The sequence below is a fragment of the Colletotrichum truncatum genome (assembly GCF_014235925.2).
Source record: "Colletotrichum truncatum strain CMES1059 chromosome Unknown Contig_0002, whole genome shotgun sequence".
NCBI classification, from domain to species: domain Eukaryota; kingdom Fungi; phylum Ascomycota; class Sordariomycetes; order Glomerellales; family Glomerellaceae; genus Colletotrichum; species Colletotrichum truncatum.
Genome location: NW_027222399.1, coordinates 3,450,716 through 3,468,645, shown reverse-complemented (window position 1 = coordinate 3,468,645; position 17,930 = coordinate 3,450,716). Strand labels below are relative to the sequence as shown.

The 17,930-nt window shown below is 48.8% G+C and overlaps 3 protein-coding genes across 3 annotated transcripts; all 3 read right to left on the bottom strand.

Moving 5' to 3' along the window:
* Positions 1–3,813: 3,813 nt before the first annotated feature.
* CTRU02_203882 (tRNA splicing endonuclease subunit) lies at positions 3,814–5,283 on the bottom strand (the record flags this gene model as incomplete). Its single annotated transcript, XM_036722458.1, has 2 exons — positions 3,814–4,641; positions 4,666–5,283. 2 exons carry the CDS (start codon positions 5,281–5,283, stop codon positions 3,814–3,816), a joined length of 1,446 nt encoding a protein of 481 aa, XP_036586064.1.
* Positions 5,284–6,502: 1,219 nt separating this feature from the next.
* CTRU02_203881 (uncharacterized protein) lies at positions 6,503–6,673 on the bottom strand (the record flags this gene model as incomplete). The annotated part of the gene is made up of 1 exon (XM_036722457.1): positions 6,503–6,673. The coding sequence occupies one exon, from the start codon at positions 6,671–6,673 to the stop codon at positions 6,503–6,505; it is 171 nt and encodes a 56-aa protein (XP_036586063.1).
* Positions 6,674–7,995: 1,322 nt separating this feature from the next.
* On the bottom strand, positions 7,996–8,730 carry CTRU02_203880 (uncharacterized protein; the record flags this gene model as incomplete). The annotated part of the gene is made up of 1 exon (XM_036722456.1): positions 7,996–8,730. The coding sequence occupies one exon, from the start codon at positions 8,728–8,730 to the stop codon at positions 7,996–7,998; it is 735 nt and encodes a 244-aa protein (XP_036586062.1).
* Between the last annotated feature and the right edge of the window lie 9,200 nt (positions 8,731–17,930).

Here is a 17,930-nt window from a genome sequence, read left to right as displayed (position 1 = left end):
TCCATCCGGCTCCTCTCGTTATCGTCCGTTGATGCCGTGCAAAGGAAGAAAAAAAATTCGACCATTTGCCATGGATCATTGAGTTGGGACACTGGTATTACGATGACGACTCCACCTGGGTTTTTAGGCCCAGGCCCCATGTTCCCTGTATCGGTTGAACTAATGATATTGTGTTCATTACCTCAGCGGTGGATCTCCGACTTGACACGCCGCATCAGCGCATCTCATCGCATCATCGCCGGGTGCCCCAGTTGTCTTGAGTGTCTTGCCTTGCTCGTTTTCATTGTGTCCTCTCTGAAAATGCAACGCCAGCTTTTTAAACTTGCCGTTGCATCGCTAATAAACGCGCCACGCACGTCTCGTCTCTTTCGGCAGCCAGGTGCGACTATGTAGAGTTATCCAGTGTAACTCCCTGCGTTTGCTTGCTTCTTCCAAGCCGAACCTCCAACGCACCCAAAACAAAAAGACAAAAGGGGGCGGATCTTCCTTTCCCCCCTCCCACCTTTTTTTCCGCTCTTAGCTTTGCCGGGGTTTTATCAGAAAAGCACTGTCAGCAAACAACCGGATGTGCAATCCTAAACCCGAAACACTCCCAGTTGCCCTATCAAGCAACTCCGGAACCTGGAATATGTAATCTTGATGCGCAACCAAGAGTTGCGTGATTCCCTCTTGATTATGTTGGATCGCGGGGATGTTTCCTGTCAATAACAAAAAGGTTCAGTTACTGAGACCGACAAAAAAAAAAAAAAAACTAACATGTGCCGTGATTTGCAAAACCCCATTTCGCGCCAAGCCATACTGTTCCATCCTGAAGCTGTTTCTGCAAATTAATCAATACAGTGGTAGGCCATTTAGGTAATTATTCCGCTCTTTATTTTATTTTATTTTTTATTCCACTATCCATCTCCCCCGTGTCATCCGGTCGCCAGTATAGTGTTTACGATGGTCCGACTTTAGACTCTGTGGTGGCCAAAGTCTACTCAAAAAGTAGAGAGGATGCTTGTCTCACAGATGCCAAAGCTCTGGTTAACACCATGCTTTACTTTTTGGGAAATAAAATAAAAATAAAAAAAACGCTAAGGTGCTACTGCGGTGGTTTATGAGTTACGTACCCCCATGCTAATTTGCCATCCGCATTAGTCCACCTGCGTGCTCAACACCCCCGCCATTCCGCATCCGCATCAAGCCCTCACCCCCAACCCTGCCGATCGCCCACAACATGAAATATAATTCAATCTTTTCACAAGAAGGACATCTAAGGCAGCATGCCAGAGTGGTTAATGGGTGAGACTTGAATCTATTGAATTTAATCATTCTCTATCTCATGACTTCGGTCGCGCAGGTTCGAACCCTGCTGCTGTCGTAACTTTTTTGTGTTTTGGCGATTTTCGAAGTTTCTCAACCACATTTGCTTAATATCCTTTGGCTTTTAATTACATACATCTATCTCTTTTCACATCCGCAAAGAGAAATTGAATAGGCTATAGACAGGTTGACGTTGTGTTTGCCGATGATGCTTCGGCATCATATGCTGTCACCTGCAACTCGACCACTTTTTGGTACTTTGGCCCGTACCTCAACCAAGAGCTACATCAATAACATTATCTGCTGACAACATCACATCATGCCGTTGCTTGTCATTGCAGTAAGCAGTAGCAGGAGACTACCAGAGTGGACACAAGACAAAAAGCCATCGCACCAGACCAAGCTGCCTAAGAAACGTGGTGACAAGGGATAGGTGACCGTACCCGGCCCAGGCTCATTCGGTTAATCTTAATACGGCACAGCGCCTTTTTGTTTTTCGCCCTCTACACGCCAGGTTGCTTGTCCCCATGAACTAACTGACTTGCATATGCATGACCTTTGTAAGTAGGTACTTTGTACTCAATACCCGGACGATGTTCAGTGCCAACTAGTAGTAGTATGCCCAACCAAACTCAATACAAATCAATCAAAAAAAAAATCAAGAACCAAGGTTCGCCAGCCCTTGCAAAAAGAGCAAACACATACATACCATACACACAAGCCCCACGGCCCCCCCCCCAATCAGTGTTGTTGGTCAGGAAACTTCAAAGTATGAGGCTGCAAGCATTTTGGTATTGATATCATTACAAGCTTCGCGAGCGACGACCCTGGACAACTAGAGTTGTATAGTGATGAACTCAACAAATGGCCTTTTGCAAATGAAACCGCCAGAGTATATGTATACCAGTGGCAACACGAAAAAGTTTACGCTTGGGAATAGGATTTTTCCCCCCCCTCTTAGAAAGAAGAAAAAGTTCCTCCAATTTCTGTTCTCTCTCTCTCCCACACATGCACACGCACACGCACTTTTTGCCCTCTCTTCCCTTTCGCAATCCATCAGTCATGACCTGAACCCGGACGGTCGCTCAAAGCCCGCGCCTCGGTTGGTTGGTAACCTAAACCGAAAAGGATCCATTGCGTGCCTGACATACCCCTGCCCAGTCCAATTTTCCCTTTCAATATTCCCAATCCTCCCATTCCGTCGCGCCTTACTCAACATGTAATTTTTCATCAGCTCTTTTTTTTTTTTTTTTTTTTCAGTCTTTCATGTGATCGGGAGAGAAAAAAAAAAAAAAGCCCCTCACCCCTTGTCCACCCACCGCGTAACTGGTACTCGGTATCGACCGAAAAAGACTTACTCACCTAGGTGGGCACGCGCTGACTTTGCGGATAGCCCACCTGAATAGAGGGGACCGGTAATAATAATTCGTCCGCTTCAACCTATGCGGCAACTTCAATATAATACAAAACGCCGTCGGGAAAGTGCGTGCCCTTCGCGAACTTACTTACGTATGCCGCTCCTCCACCCACACCCCCATGTCCTCCCTGATTTGCGTATCTAGAGTACTTTCGTCATCCCTGCAACTCTGAGGGTTTCGGGTCTGGCGGTAGTTTGACCTCTTGAGGAAAGTGGGAAAACAGAGTCCGTATGCCGATGGGAGTGGGGGGGGAAGAGTCCTCCTTTCTGTCACGGAGTATCTATTATTTACATGCATTTCCTGTATTTGTCCGGGTTTAATCACGCAAGCACCGGGTTACTCCTCTTCGCCATACTGAGATAACACTCTAGCGTCGTCGACAGAGCCAACTTGCGCGCCGTGTAACCGTAACATGTACAGCTTGGGCCTGTACTCGCATAGGGGCGTATGAAGATAGTCTACAGGAAGGTTCTGCACTTATTGCTAAATTGTCCCACAGACGTCCGCAGTGTCTTAAAAGTACACATAGGTTGCGAGATGAGGCCAGATTGCGGAAAGAGCGAAGAGAAAAAAAGAAAAAAAAAAACAGAGAATCCCAAAGTGGCATGTCCAACGTCGCCGATGAGTCATGGCTTCGTTGTCATTCTGTCATTGCTCACTGACTTGTTGGTTACTGACTCTTAGCAGTTAGTCAATGTGGTGGAAAGGCAGGCTTGATTGGAAGGTGTTGAACCATGGCCATATAGGTCGATATTGGTCAGCGAAAACTCAGTAAACTAGATCATGTCGCGCAAAGTCACCACGGCGGCCAATGTTGGTCAAGGTATGCTTCAAGACGTAATGACATTTCGTAATGATTTCCGTTCGCGATGCTTGGTTGTTTCGCCAAAGCGCCAATCCCTGCTGCATCTCCGAAACTCCATCTATCAACTTCCCAAGCCGTGAGACCGTCTAAAAGTAGCACATAAATTCTACAGTAGTATGATGCTGGGTATCCATTTAATGCTGGCCGATGGTCCTTGCGGCCGCCGCCTCTCCGTCTCCGTTCCTGCTTGTTGCGAGCTCCGGTCCCGGGTTAGACTCGGGTCCTTTATCGTCCCCGTCCCCGACCTCGGCCCCGCCCGCGTCCCCGCCCACCACCGCGTCCGCCTCGTCCACCCTTTCCGCCGCGGAATGCGCCCCTATCAAACCGCTCATATAGCAATTCCTCCCCGAAAGCCGCCTGGCCGAACCTTATAAAGTTGACCAGACCGCGGTCGACAACCGCGATCAGCACGTTGCGGTATCCGTGCCTCAGCCGTTGGTAAAGCCGCCCGGGGCCGCCCATCGTGACCGGGTCAGGGGGTTCGTACGGCGAAGCGCCGAGGAGCGCCGAGACCTCTTCGAAAGAAGGCACGGCAGTGTCCCGCGCGTCAGCCACGGCGATGCGGATATCTGGCGGTGGCAGATCCGTTACGCGGATATTGGGATGCTTGGAAGGCTTCCAGACGTGCCAGAATACCTTGAATGGGTCTTCCGGCTCTGGTAATGTTGGGGGCGCTGTTGGTTTATAGCGGGAAATAAGCTCGAGCTGTTTGTAGACATGGGTGTATTGCCTGTAGATGCCTGGTCGGACCAGGGGGCCGTAAGGTGCTGGTTGGGTCGGGCGGTCTAGCAGAGAAACGAGCCATTGCCAGAGCGTTTTCCTCGGTGGCTCCGGTTGGGCCACTGGCTCGATAGAATCTCGAGGCGCGCGCTGGACGTGGTAGCCCTGCCGCTTCAGGTGAGAGTATACCTGGTACTTGGGCAGAGAAATCTTGCCTCTTTCTCCATCCAGGCCGATGAACAGGGAGTATGCGGCCTGTAAGCTGAGCGGCACGCCCGCATCAAACTCGTCATCCTCCTCCTCCTCCTCCTCCTCATCTCCCTTTTCAGCAGTCTTCTCGTCGTTCTCTTGCGCCACCTTGATCTCCGGGGGCGGCAAAATCTCTTTCAGCTCACGAAACGGCCACCACAGATCCAAGCTCCCCCTCTCGACAAGAAATAGCGCCTCCTCGGGCAATAGCCACAGCTTCCCGACCGCAGGCCGCGGCGCCTTCAAGCCCCTAACCACACGGCCCATGCTCTTCGCCTGCGGTCCCTTCAGGTCTTCCAGAACAACAACTCTCTCCTCGGCATTAATCGGTCTCGTTTCTGCGAGGAACTCTTGCAGGTACTCCGGCTTTGCTAGCCCAGAGGTATCCCCTTTCTCCATGATCCCTTCCAGCGCCTCGGGCCAGTAGTCAGGGAAGTACCATCCCTTACTCCATGCGTCGCGGTGCACGCGCGTGTATCCCAGCACCTCCTCGATGACCTGCCTGCTCATCTCGAGCTGGTTCTCTTGAGCCTTTGTGCCGTGCGACTCGAAATCCTTTTGACCCTTTCTCACGGCCTGAGTTGCAACGCCCTTCTTGTTGAACATTGAGGCGAATAGACGCATATCGAAGAGGCCCTCGTCTTCGGCCTCATCGCCAGCGCCGGAGTCGTCATTGGGCTGTGCGGCGGGGGCCACGGTGGGATTGTCATCGTCGTCGAGGGGCATGTTTGCGGTGTGGCAATATTTCGTCTGGGTTAAATCTTTTTCCTCGCAACAATGTGAGACGGGCGGAGCTAGCGCTTCAATCGAAAATTGGCGTTAAATCAAACTATGCGACATGTCGTGAAAAGTTGACGTTGCTTGCGCAGAAATGTGAGTCTTCGAAGATGAACCCCTCCAAAGAAAAAAAAATGGGCGAGGCTGACTGGCGTTCTGGGGAGCTACTGGGAGGCTTGAAGCTTCGGCCAATGAAAGTTGGCGGATAAGAGGGGACCGACCAGGCTGCAAGCTAGTGTGTGAGCTTGTGGGCGAAACCAGCACAGAACGCTCAGAATGGGAAAAGTGGTGTTGTTGGTTGGAAGAACTAACTAACTGGCTAGAGGGCTGTGGAGGCTGGCTAAGACCAGTGGTGGCGGCCGTCAGCCCACGTGACGGGCCGGCGAGGCCTGCCACCCACACCCCCTCTCAGACTCCTCAGCGAAAAAGCAGTAGAATAATAGGAAATACAGGAAAAGTCCCAAATCCTCCAAATCCGAGGAGTTCTCAACTATTAGAAAACTCGGTCAATTACCGGTTAAACCTGGCCAATAGGAGGTCGTGAAATCCTCCGAATCCCGAAGTCTCAATATCAATAGTCCCACAGTCTCAAAATCCCCCTCTCAATCCAATCCCTCCGCCATGCCCAACAAACGAACGAATTCCTTGTGTTTGACCGCAACCAGTGGCTTCGTGAGTCCATCGGCGGCCATATCAGCGCCCTTGATGAGTCGGAGTTCGATGCTTTTCGCAGTGTGAACCTCCTGTATGATCCATTTGTATCGGACGTCGATGTGGCGGGTTCGTTACGCTTGCTGTTGGAAAGGGAAGGTATTGAAGGGAAGGTATTGATGAGTAAATGGTACTGAAGAAGTATGAATGTTGTGTAGGAGGGAGAATCTTGCGTAAGAACACGAGAAATGGGTGGAATTGTGAGATCCGACCGTAGAAATACGGTGAATCGAAGGGAAGAATGAATACTCGTAGAAGATACGAGAAACTGATGGGCTGGTTCGAAAAACCGAAGCTGAAATGGTTGAATTCTCGTGAAAAACGAGGAATCGAAGTAAAAGTTGTAGTTGTGACTGAAAAGTCTGTTGTTGACCGTGGTGTTCGTGAAAACCAGTGGGTTGTGGTGGTCGGTCGCGTGCCACGTGATATTCGTGCGCGCCAGGCAGCCAATGTCGCGTCAGAAAGTGAAATTCGTCAGCGAAGAGGAAGGAAAGAAAGCGAGAAAATCGCACAGAAGGGTAAATAAAGCGAATAAAATCGCAAAAATTCGTGAATCAATAGAAAATTGACAGACGAGTAGAATAATGGGTAAAACGACGTTATTCCGAAAGAATAACGCTGGGCTCATAACCTGTGGGCGAAACCAGCACAGAACGCTCAGAATGGGAAAAGTGGTGTTGTTGGTTGGAAGAACTAACTAACTGGCTAGAGGGCTGTGGAGGCTGGCTAAGACCAGTGGTGGCGGCCGTCAGCCCACGTGACGGGCCGGCGAGGCCTGCCACCCACAGAGCTTGGTTGTCGATCCTGGGCATCTGTCAGGTCCTGTCAACTTGAGTCAAACAGACATGATGAGAGAAGCTAGGTTTGACGTGTAAAAGTTTTTGTCTTCTTTTTTTGTTACCCGTTATTATTAGTGCAAGCTTGTACTGGTGAGCTTATCTCATGTTGTTACCTAACTCAGAGACAGTTCTGAGCTAAGCTAACAATATCAGTTCGAGTTATTTGAAGCACCATATAACTTGAAAGGGTTTATAATTATTAGGATTTCTGTTTTGATCTATTCAGGAAATATGAATATTCGGCGACAGTCTCTGAAAAGTTCTCTCTCGCGCCGTCATAGGTTTTGTACCAAACAAACCTTCAAGGTACAGCAGTTCCTCAAGCGCGGTACTATTCATTGGAAAATCAACGCCGAAGACTGGATTAGGCTTCGTAGCAGTCGCAGACACTTTCTAAAATGGGCTTGGGGGGTGGGGGGAGGGGATATTCTTCACATTGCGTTTCCTCGACGGCTAGGCTTGCTCCTAATGACGCGGCTCTATGAGATCGTTGTCGGAACCTCGCGAGACCATCCCCTTCCCTGACCAGAAACGCTTATACCCGTCGGTCGCATTACCTTTTATCAATCACTTGACCCCGAAGGAGGAGGAAATGGAAGATCACTTGTTATGTTCACCGGTTGGCGGCGATAAAGTGGGCGATGGATAGACCATTTCCCGTCGAGAGAGCTGACAACTCGTAATCTCACAATTCCTGCATATTACAACGTCTGCCGGTGGCTGTGAGCCTCACAGTTTGGTTAGCTGAACAATCGCGATGCAGCTCGAGAGAGCATAACTCATCGGCGCTACTATGGTGCAGCCTCTTCCGGAGTTCAGCATCTTTAAGAGAAGCTGAAGTATCTATGAATGGCCCCAAAGGAAGGCATAGCTACATACAATATTCATGTACGCGGGCTTGCCTTTCAATTACTTCCAAACAAGACAAAGTTCCTGTTGCAACCAGCAGAACGGCAAAAGTCAAAAAGATTGCTGATGGAGACGAGATTCGAACTCGCGCGGTTTCCCACTGCGGATTTGGGTATCAGAATGTGATTACCTTCTCTGGAGTTTCAGTAACCTTTGTCGCCTTTAACATCTCGGATAAATCGTCGACTGCGTTGGGTTGTTCCTATTTAAGGTATTTCATAGCGGTAAGGGCTTGCTCCTCGTTGAAATGACCGTCGTCTAGTCGATCGAGCGCCTTGTACATGCCATCGAGCATCCGAACCGGCTGCGGCTCCTTGGTGAGATCAACTATCTCACGGTTGGTAGATCGTACCGATTTAGCGGAACCGCTATCTTGTAGCTTCTCTGGCGTGACTGGGCTCGAATTCGGAGGACGGGGGGCGAAACGGCCGTGACGGTTGCGGAGGCTCATCTCGTCTTCAGTCTCTTGGTCAGATAGAAAGTCTTCGTCTTCTTTGTCGCTAGAGATCACGTCTTCTTCTTCTGAATGGAGAACTGCGGCAGGCGTCCACGGCTGGGTGCAGACTGGCCAGTGGAATTGGTAGGGGAGTGTTCTGGCTTTAGCCGCGAATGGGGGCTGAGGATTCTCAAGGAAGGTCCGCTTCGCGAGTATATCGTCCTCAGTATATTCGAAGAATGGTTTGTCCCAGAAGATGGTTCGCTTGAGAGATTCGCTTGAAGGGCCGAAACCTTTGCTACGTGCCTCTCGGTGAAATCCGTTGATGAGCGCGAGGTTTCTCTGTCGCAAGGCAACGAACAAGTTCGCAACACTTTTGGTCTTCGCAAGCAGACGTTGTTCACCGCCGTAGATAGTAACTGCTCGGAAATATCCCTCGAAGCTTAAGGTTTCGCCGGAGCGTCCCTTGGAGAAGTGATGATAGAAGTCGTTGCGGAACATATGGTCTCTTGACGGGTGGCGGTCGGTGGTGTTTGGTACAAAAACTTACCGTGTCATGACGAAGAGAACGACGTGTTTGATCGGGATATGATCGTATAAGTAGGTAGAGTCGATTATGGGGAAGAAGTAATAAAAAGGAAGAATTTGTAATAGAATGAGGATGAATAGGTGATTGGGAGAGTGTGTGATGGTGGATGATGGGGAGTTTTGGGGAGAAGTAAACAGGTCTAGCTGTGAGTGAAATAAAAGCTTTTTTCTTCGCACCTTCCTCCTCTGCTGAGTCAACTATTTGCTTGTGAGGGCGTGTATCCCTTTATATGGCGACGACTTGTGCTATTGTCATAGTGAATTTTTTCTGGTGCTCATGCGACTGTTGCCTACGCGTGCAACTTCACCTTGTCGTTAGTTCTCTGCTGTTCTGCCTCAGCCACCTCGGCGCGACCTCCTTAGTCTTTCACCTAGAATTCTATTACTTCCGCCGCCTGATGAGTTTATGCTTTCTTCCTGATATATGGTCGGACTATTCTCTCCATGATGAAAGCGAATGTAAGCTTGCCTTGCCTGCATTCGTCAATTCGTCTGTAATTATCACGATCTTTTACCAAATCTTAAGGGGCGGTATTGTTCAGTTTGTAGTTCTCTTTCTTGCCTTGTGTATTGTCTTCTTTCTTCTAGGTCTTAGTGCTGACTTTCGAAATAGTCTTATTGGGTCGTTCGCCTCTGTCGCGTCCGCGTCTATCTAGATGTTATATACGCTCGTGTAACTTTTCTATTTAATAATGTACTGGATGCGCTCCATCGGTCTGTGGGTGTTATGCCGTGGAGAACCTGAGCTTGGTTCCCAGTTCCTCCTATAATGTCCTCTAAAAGTCTAAGAGGAACTTGGGGTCTCGGTCGCGTTCGAGGTGATTAATCCATCCAGCCAGGCGGATGAAACTATGCTGACAACCAGGGCAGCCGTTTCTCTTCTCCAGCTCATGGGCGAATCGCAGTTACTCGGCTCGTTTTTTGTCGACGTCTGCTCGCTTGATTCCATAACACTCGTCGCGTTCCAGGTGCTCGGGTTTAGTTGAAGTTTGCCACTTAGATGAGACTTCATCACCCGAAGTCTCTTGAACACATCATGAAGTTTTTGATCGGCTGTTATTGCCCATAAGGGAATCCCACACTCTGTGAAACATACAGTTAACTATCAGAGGAAAGAGCCCTCTTTCAAACCATCTACTGAGCACTGTATCCCGAAATTTGCAATCACAGACAGGGACAGGAGCAATCTCTATCCACCTATGTATTACAAGGTAGGAAATTCTTGGTCCGCAAGTTTGAATCATTCACTGAATCTCTTCCAGCCTCTGAGAGACAACAGCTGGTGTAGATGTCCACCTGGGCACAAGAATCGCCAAGTGGGAGCTCCACGAGAGCATCACTCATGGTTTTCCTCAAATTCTTTAACGAATATTCGGTTCCTGGGCTAAGTCACCTGGCATACAGGAGAACGGCATTAAAAAGATCAGTTTTCAGGAGCACTCTTGCACAGTGCCGGCTCTGGAGACCACGCTCCACTTTCTCTATATTGGAGGTACCATTTCCCACTACAGAGGCTTGATGCTTTCGAACTATGTTAATACATTGCAGATAAGGTTCCCTTTGTCGAAACCGATGTTCTCGAACTTTTGGTTATTTACAATGTTTCGGCATCGCTCAATATTCCAACATTAGGAAATATGGTGGCGTCTCGTATCGGCAACCGGATGGGAACCATACTCGTAACTCGGGTAGACCTTTTAGATGATGTTTTTACTGCGATTGAAATCATTACCTGCGAAGAGGGCAAATCTTAGAAGATAATTAACTAAGAGTTGCAAAAGCCTATCACACCTTACCTAAACATGCTATTGCAATTGCAATAGCTCATCAAGCTTATGAGAGAGCACTACCCTTTCTGCTTCCAAACTTTGGGAACCGCTGTTAAAGAAATACAAAAGCTTAAGGTCGATTTCACGAAAGTACAACCAGGAATTGATTTACTACTACCAGGAACACCCAAGACTTCCATGGGTGTCGACCTCACCTCGGCATGTTATTGCAACAGGGCCAATTTATCAATTTGTTGAAGGAGAATCACAAATCTTGTTAGAGCTCCACGAACACATCATCGTGGGAGCTCCATGAGAACAGCACTCGCGGGCGAAATGCCCAATTCGACTTGATCATCAGCCAAGCCAAGATCGTGCGTGTTTCCCCTCAAGCTCTTAGCGAAATCTTCGAAACTTGGGCTAAAGCGCGCAATATGTAAGAGAACGGCATCAAAAGATCAGTTTTAAGGAGCACTCCTACGCAGTACCAGCGATTCCACGTCTCGGGCTTAAACAATAGCCACGAGGAAGAGAATATAGCTGATCTATCCACTTCCGACGCTCCCAGATTTCACGTCGTGTTTGTTGATACAGACCTTCGATTGATATTGCCAACCAATCGCTAACGTGCTGGATATAAGAGGGTGGCGCGGTGAATCAAAACGCAGTCGCTTGCCGCAGTTGCCAAGAACTCTTCGATGACGAGCAAGGTCTTACACAAGCTTTGGGCGATGAAAATCAAAGGCACCCACGTTTACTGTACAGTTTGCACCATGGAATTCAAGAATCTGGAAGCTCAGCAGAAACACATGCTAGAGATCAGAGGATGGCAACGAAGAGTTTGTGTTATGCCATGTGTAGTATCTCATTTAAACGTTATCAAGAACTCTTCGATGACGAGCAGGGTCTCATGAAACACAAGCTTGGGCGACGGAAATCAAAGGCACTCGCGTTCACTACACAGTTTGCATCATGGAATTCAACGGGAACGCTGACTTCCATGGGCTATCAATTCAAGAGGTTGGTCATCGGAGCCTCGGGACGGACGTGGGTGGGCGCTCTAGTGGTTTCATTGGAATTTCCTACTTGGATATTAGTTCAGCTTCCGATAGGCGCACGCATGTGAAAAATAACATTGCCTGTCCTGGTTGCCAGCATCGTTTCATTCGCCTGGCTGGATGGATCAGGCGCCACGATCTACCCCACAGGCTGCGACACTCGGCCACTTGAATGGGTGGCCCGGCGAAGCCCAGCATAGCCCTAACACTGCCAGTGTAGCCCAGCGTAAGCGTGTGAAACGGGTATGTCTTGGCAAAGCCAGCGCTGCTTTGGAAAGTTGAATTGAATTGAACGACATCTTGTCTAGAGGTACGAAGTTCCGAAAGGTTCCAGTGTTTCCGCGAGAAACCGAAAACGTGTCTGTTCCCTTCAAAAATTTGCCCGCGGTGCTCGAGTTTGTCATTATGTCAACGGAAAGTAGCTTTCAGGACGGATGACACAAACTCTATGGAACAGTTGGCTTTGCAGCCTTTGAGAGCTCCATTCCGTTCCGACTGCCGCCTGCCGTCTGCCGTGGCTTTGCGCTAATTATGCCCGCTCGCGGGCACAAGCAGTGCCTGCAACAAGCCTATTTTCGCTTCGTACCTCGCTTGGCAAAGCGCCAAACGCACCGAATCCACATTCATTACCTATAGATATGAAAACTAACCTTCAATTTCCAACAACTACTACAAGGTGGAGTGGCCGAGTGGTCAGTATGTCGTTGTACCTGTCAGAGGACATAAAGCTGAATGAAGTGGTCGTTTGTTCAAGGGGGAAGAGCCACCGGCGTGACCACGAGGGGGGAATTCCAACCATCCGTGGTGGTGTGTTCCGAACCCCAATCCTGGACCAACAGGAACCTCAGTCCATGATCACAGCCGTAAGCGATGATTTAAGCGGGCCCGATATGACGAGATATGTACTCGAGGTACGTTTGCCTTACGAGTGGTACTGTGAAATCTGAACTGATCGTCCTTAGTGGTTTCGAGCCCATACAGACTCGGCTGTAGCTCAAGCGATGGCGGTCCTCTGATGGCGTGCGACTGGTGGATTGCAGAAAAAGTTGCTCTCTGTAATTGTGTTTGGTGGTTTTGATCAGGACAATATTTAGGCCACCATGGGACATATTTGGTAATTCCATGGCAAATCCGATATACACAACCAAGTTCGAGAGCCAACTACTCCCGATGAGTATACCCGTCCGCGGTTTAGCGTTCCTCAATGTTGACCAGGCCAGAGCAGCTGCGGCATCCTGATTGGTGCCTTGGGTAATGCCAGAGAATATATGAGAAGGGAGAGAATGTCGAAGAGGGAAGTGGCTATGAAGTAGTGACGTCTCTCGTGGCTCGACTGTTGAGAGGCTTCAAGTGCTCAAAAAGTCTCTTCGGTTGCTCCAATGTCTTTCCTCATCCTCTATCCATCACCCACCCTATCGCTGCCAACCGGTGAACGTAAGAAGTGGCCTTCTATTTCCTCCTCCTTCGAGGTCAAGTGATGAAAAAAAAAGGCAATGTGATTGACGGGTGTAAGGGTTTCTGTTCAGGGAAGGGACTGGTCTCGCGAGGTTCTCCGACAACGAACCCACAGAGACGTGTCATGAGGAGCAAGCCTCCAGCCGTCGATGAAACACGACGCGAACAATAACTACCCCCAATCCGCTTGATTAAGCCTCTGCGACTGCTACTAAACCCAATATAGGCTTTGACGTCGTCTTCCTAATGATTAGTACTGCGCAATGGCTCGAGTTCAATCTACGACGTCTACTTTGTACAAGAGACTTCAGGCTTGCGTCAGTACAAACCTTTCAGCTATAGTGAGGTGCTGGTCAGGGTTGGTTGAGATGTGTCGGCTTCTAAGTTGTCGAATATTGCCGGTAAATGAGATTGGCAAGAATCAGATTCTATGTAAGTCGCGGGCGCCGCAAGCAAAGCTCTGGAAATCTGGCCTTGGAGGAGGTGAGGTTCAAGTGATTGGAGCTCTTAGGTAGTTTTACTGTTTCGTTGTGAAGTGGACAGTGAGAAATAGCGGAATGGCTCATTGCTGGAGACTTCCTTCAAAACATTACTCCAGCGTCTGAAGACCGGCTACGGGCGCTTCCCTTGGGGTATCGTACAGTGCGAAGTAGTCTTGCGATTGTTTGCCATAGAAACCATGTTCACAAACATCTCAAGCACTTCGAGATCTTTCATTGCAGCACGCATAAGCTTATCGACAGCTGCAATGACTTTCATTCACATCGTTGATTGAGTTACTCTCGAGACCTGTCTTCAAAAACACGCCACCCTCAAGGATCGTATCGCTAACTTTAATTTTAAAGTTAACGGTGTGAAAACTAAATCAGGTCTTTTACTATTGAATAAATTGCAAGGATTAAGCAAATGCCAACCCCTGCAAGCGCTATGGCAAGGACCATACATTCAGCAACATTCAGCAAAGGCTTCATCGCTAATCTGAAGTCTATTTCAGCTGGCCTTCGCCACCGCCAGCACATTTTTGAGAAGGCTTTCTTAAACGCCTGCAATGGGTTGTGCCACGTGAATTATATATCCTATTCTGCTAATGACGGTCTGGTTTGAAATCAAGCAGTAATGAGTTAGGTCAGCCGTCCTACGTTGCTTGCGCGATTGAGATGGATGAGAACAGTCTCGTACATAGTATTTCATATACTAGCCGGCATGTTTTCTGCAGTCTGGTGGCAGGTGGTTGGTCGCCAAGCTGAAGAGCACGTTTTTGTCAATCCTGGGTCCCAATCAATCATACCTGCGTCGTTAACCAGTCGGCATTAGATAGTAGCAGCGAGAACCTTAGGACAAACTAACCATGGTGTAATGGGGTTTGTTTTTGCTTCACATGGGTACTGATTTGGTATGGTGCTAATCAGGTCACTGAGACTTCCGGCCAATACCATGACTAATGAGCGGAGTGGGGCCATAGACATGGACCCACTCCGGACATGCACGGCTGAGTGGGTCCATGTTGTGATTGGTCACATTGCTCAGGGAACCACGGAACACGGATCCGTGGCCGAAATGACACGCAACCATCACAATGAATGAGCAATATAATTACAAATTGATCGGAAACACTCAACAACCATTAGGTGGAGTGACCGAGTGGTTAAGGTGCTGTGTTTAGGTAATCAGATTCTGATACCCAGATCCGCAGTGGGAAACCGCGCGAGTTCGAATCTCGTCTCCATCATCTACCTTTTTTGACTTTCCCCGTTCTGCTAGTTGCAACATGGACTTTTTCTTGTTTGGAAGCAATTGAAAGGCAAGCCCGCGTACTTAACTATTGAATGCAACTGTGCCTTCCTTTTGGGCTGCTTTGAGATACTCCAGCTTCTCTTAAAGATCCTGAATTTCGGAAGGGGTTGCACCACAGCCTTCTGCTTCCGTAGCGCCGATGAGTTATGCTTAAACTGCATCACCATTGTTCAGCCGACCAAATTGTGAGGCTCACAGCCACCGGCAGACGTTGTGATACGCAAGAATAGTGAGGTTACCAGTTGTTCGTTCTTTTGACGGGAAATAGTGTGTGTTGATACCACCAAGCTAGCCACATCCCCGCCAAAATTGATAGATGGATAAAAACTCAACCATACATCAACTCCCTTAGCCCATTGCCGCCATGCGGTAGAATGTTAGCCTACTTCTTACCTTCCAGCCTGCCACTGGTTCTTTCCACAGGCGTCACTCATCTACTACTGTATTGGCATTCCTCACATTCTACTTACCCTACGGCGGCTACCAATGCTGCGGCTGATATGGCACCATACTAGTGATTGCAATAGCCGCTATCGCACCACGGCCAAACCCCATGTCGCAATCGATCTAGATTCCCTTCTTCCATCGAGCTGCTGCCGTTTTGGCTAAGCCATGGTGAAGTGTCTTTTCCGCCCAAGAATACAACAACATTTTCAAGCCCAGCATGTCTCGGTATCACACAGCCAACCCAATGGCTATCCGAGGCGCCGATCTGCCGAACACATTCATCATGGACTTTTGCAGGCTGAGCTATAGCAACGTCTCAAACTCCTAGCGTGTCTCAATATCACACAGCCAACTCTGCGGCTCTTCGTAGCTCTGATCATGCCGAATCCATTTATTACGGACCTTCGCAGGCCGAGGGATAGCATAAAAGCATGCCAAGTCGTCTGGCTACCATCATCTCACGATGCTACTCGGGAGGATCGCCCAACTCATCGCCTTCTGCACAGAAATCAGGACCCCTTATAGGTTCTCTTCGCTTTAGATTGATGCAGTTGGGGCTTGCCTTCTCTTCCTCACACCATCTCTTCACCTGGATTGACATAAAACTCATACCTCGGCAAGAGCTACAGTCGCTGTCGCTGTGGCTACATCATGGTAAAGTGCCTTTTCCGCCCGGACATGTAATAACGTCCTCAAAACCAGCATGCTAATATCTTACTACCTGTTAAAGATTCAAAGGCTTTCAACTTTCACTACAAAGAAGACAGGTATGCTGATCGATATAGAATGCGAAGGCGAGGTTAGTTCAACCGCTTTTGGAGGTGAGCGTTCTTCGCCGGCGGACGAATTCCACAGCACCAGGAATACACAGGCTGCAATAATACTGGTTGACTCTTTCGAGTTCAACTACCGAGCCCCTCTTCTTTTCTCCGCTGTTCAAAAGGGTAGATACCGAGTAAACTACTTTCGAGGGCTCCTACTTTCGAGGGCTCCTACTTTCGAGGGCTCCTACTTTCGAGGGCTCCTACTTTCGAGTTCAAGTACCCTCAATCAACCTATCTACCGAAAACGATACTGCTTTAAGAATACTCTTCGCCGGCGAACGGATTCCACAGTACCAGGCATGCACAGACTACAACAATACTGATTGACTCTTTCGAGTTGAACTACTGAGCCCCCCTTCTTTTCTCCGCTCTTCAAGAGGGCAAATGCCGAGCCAACTACTTTCGAGACCTACATTTAATTTCAACTGCCCTCAATTAATACATCTACCGAATACGACGCTCTAATACTACTGCGGCTACGCTATGGTAAAGTGCCTTTTCCGCCCAGTCATGCAGCAACGTCTTGATAACCAGCGTGTTTGTCGATTGTGTGAGCTAAGATATAACCTTGAAGGCGAGAGGAACCATCGCCTCTAGGAGAAACAAAAACTCCTCGCATCATTTCTACACTCCACGGACGTAAACAAAGCCAAGTCACCAATTCAGCGGTTATTCAAACAGACTTAGGGAATATCATAGCCCGGTTATGCTAAACCCGTTTATTGTGGGCGTAGCTCCCGACAGTCCCTACCGTCTTGCTGTACTAGACGAGCATCGCGCCCTCCCTGATTTAAAAGTCCCAATCTCCCTAGACCGGGAATATAATACTCTACGGATATCAGGCGAAGCTGCGCTCCTCGACGCAGTTGACAGGCTCAGAGAGTTGGAAGACAGGCTCGCCCAGCAGACCTTGGTAAGCTTCTTATTATCTCTCATTTGTAATCTCACATATACTTATCAATCGCTAGAAGATATCGACGTCTCAAAAGCTCAACGCGCCCAGCCTCATCAAGCCTAAGGTGTCTGTTCCTGCTAAGCGCAAGTCATGCGCCCCTGCCGAGCCCAGAAGACTACGCACTTTTCTCACTTCTTTAACGACAGATACCATTCAGTCTGATCAAGAGATATAGAATCTTATCACCTTTGAGTAGCTTGTTACTAGATTTACGGAAAACTGTTTTTCTGTCGAGCAGAAATAGCGAGGCGTCAACTGGAGGGAAAGAGGAGGGTTTATTCTTTTCTGTCACTACGGCATCTTTTCTACTCAGGTCCTATTGCGAAATCACCTTGATGAGGTGCCTTCGGTAACAAACTCACGATATCAATTTCAGAATGACACCGAAGCCGGCCATTACAAATTCGGGTGCCCCATACTCAGCTGCCTCCAAACGACAGAATCTGCATAAATGCACACTTCGACCTGGCCTACTCAGCGACGTAGAGGGCTGCGTGGATATATACAACGTGGCTGTTGCGTCCCATTCGCCCGTCGCCGACACTAACCCGGTTTCTTACTAACAATTTGAATCCATATTTAGCGCATGTAGCAAAAGAAGGATTCCATTTGTGGTTGCGGCAATGCAGAGGGCCGATTTGACTGAGGCGAATAACTGGCCGTCACTCGACGCCTACCGGCAATATATGAAGTGGAAGCAGACCCAACCCCAGGAAGACCAGCCTTCCGAAGCCACAATTTACGGCAATACAGAGGGGGGCTGACTACAGAGGGCTGCGCGGGGGAACATGGTCGCATCTCTTATCAGTCA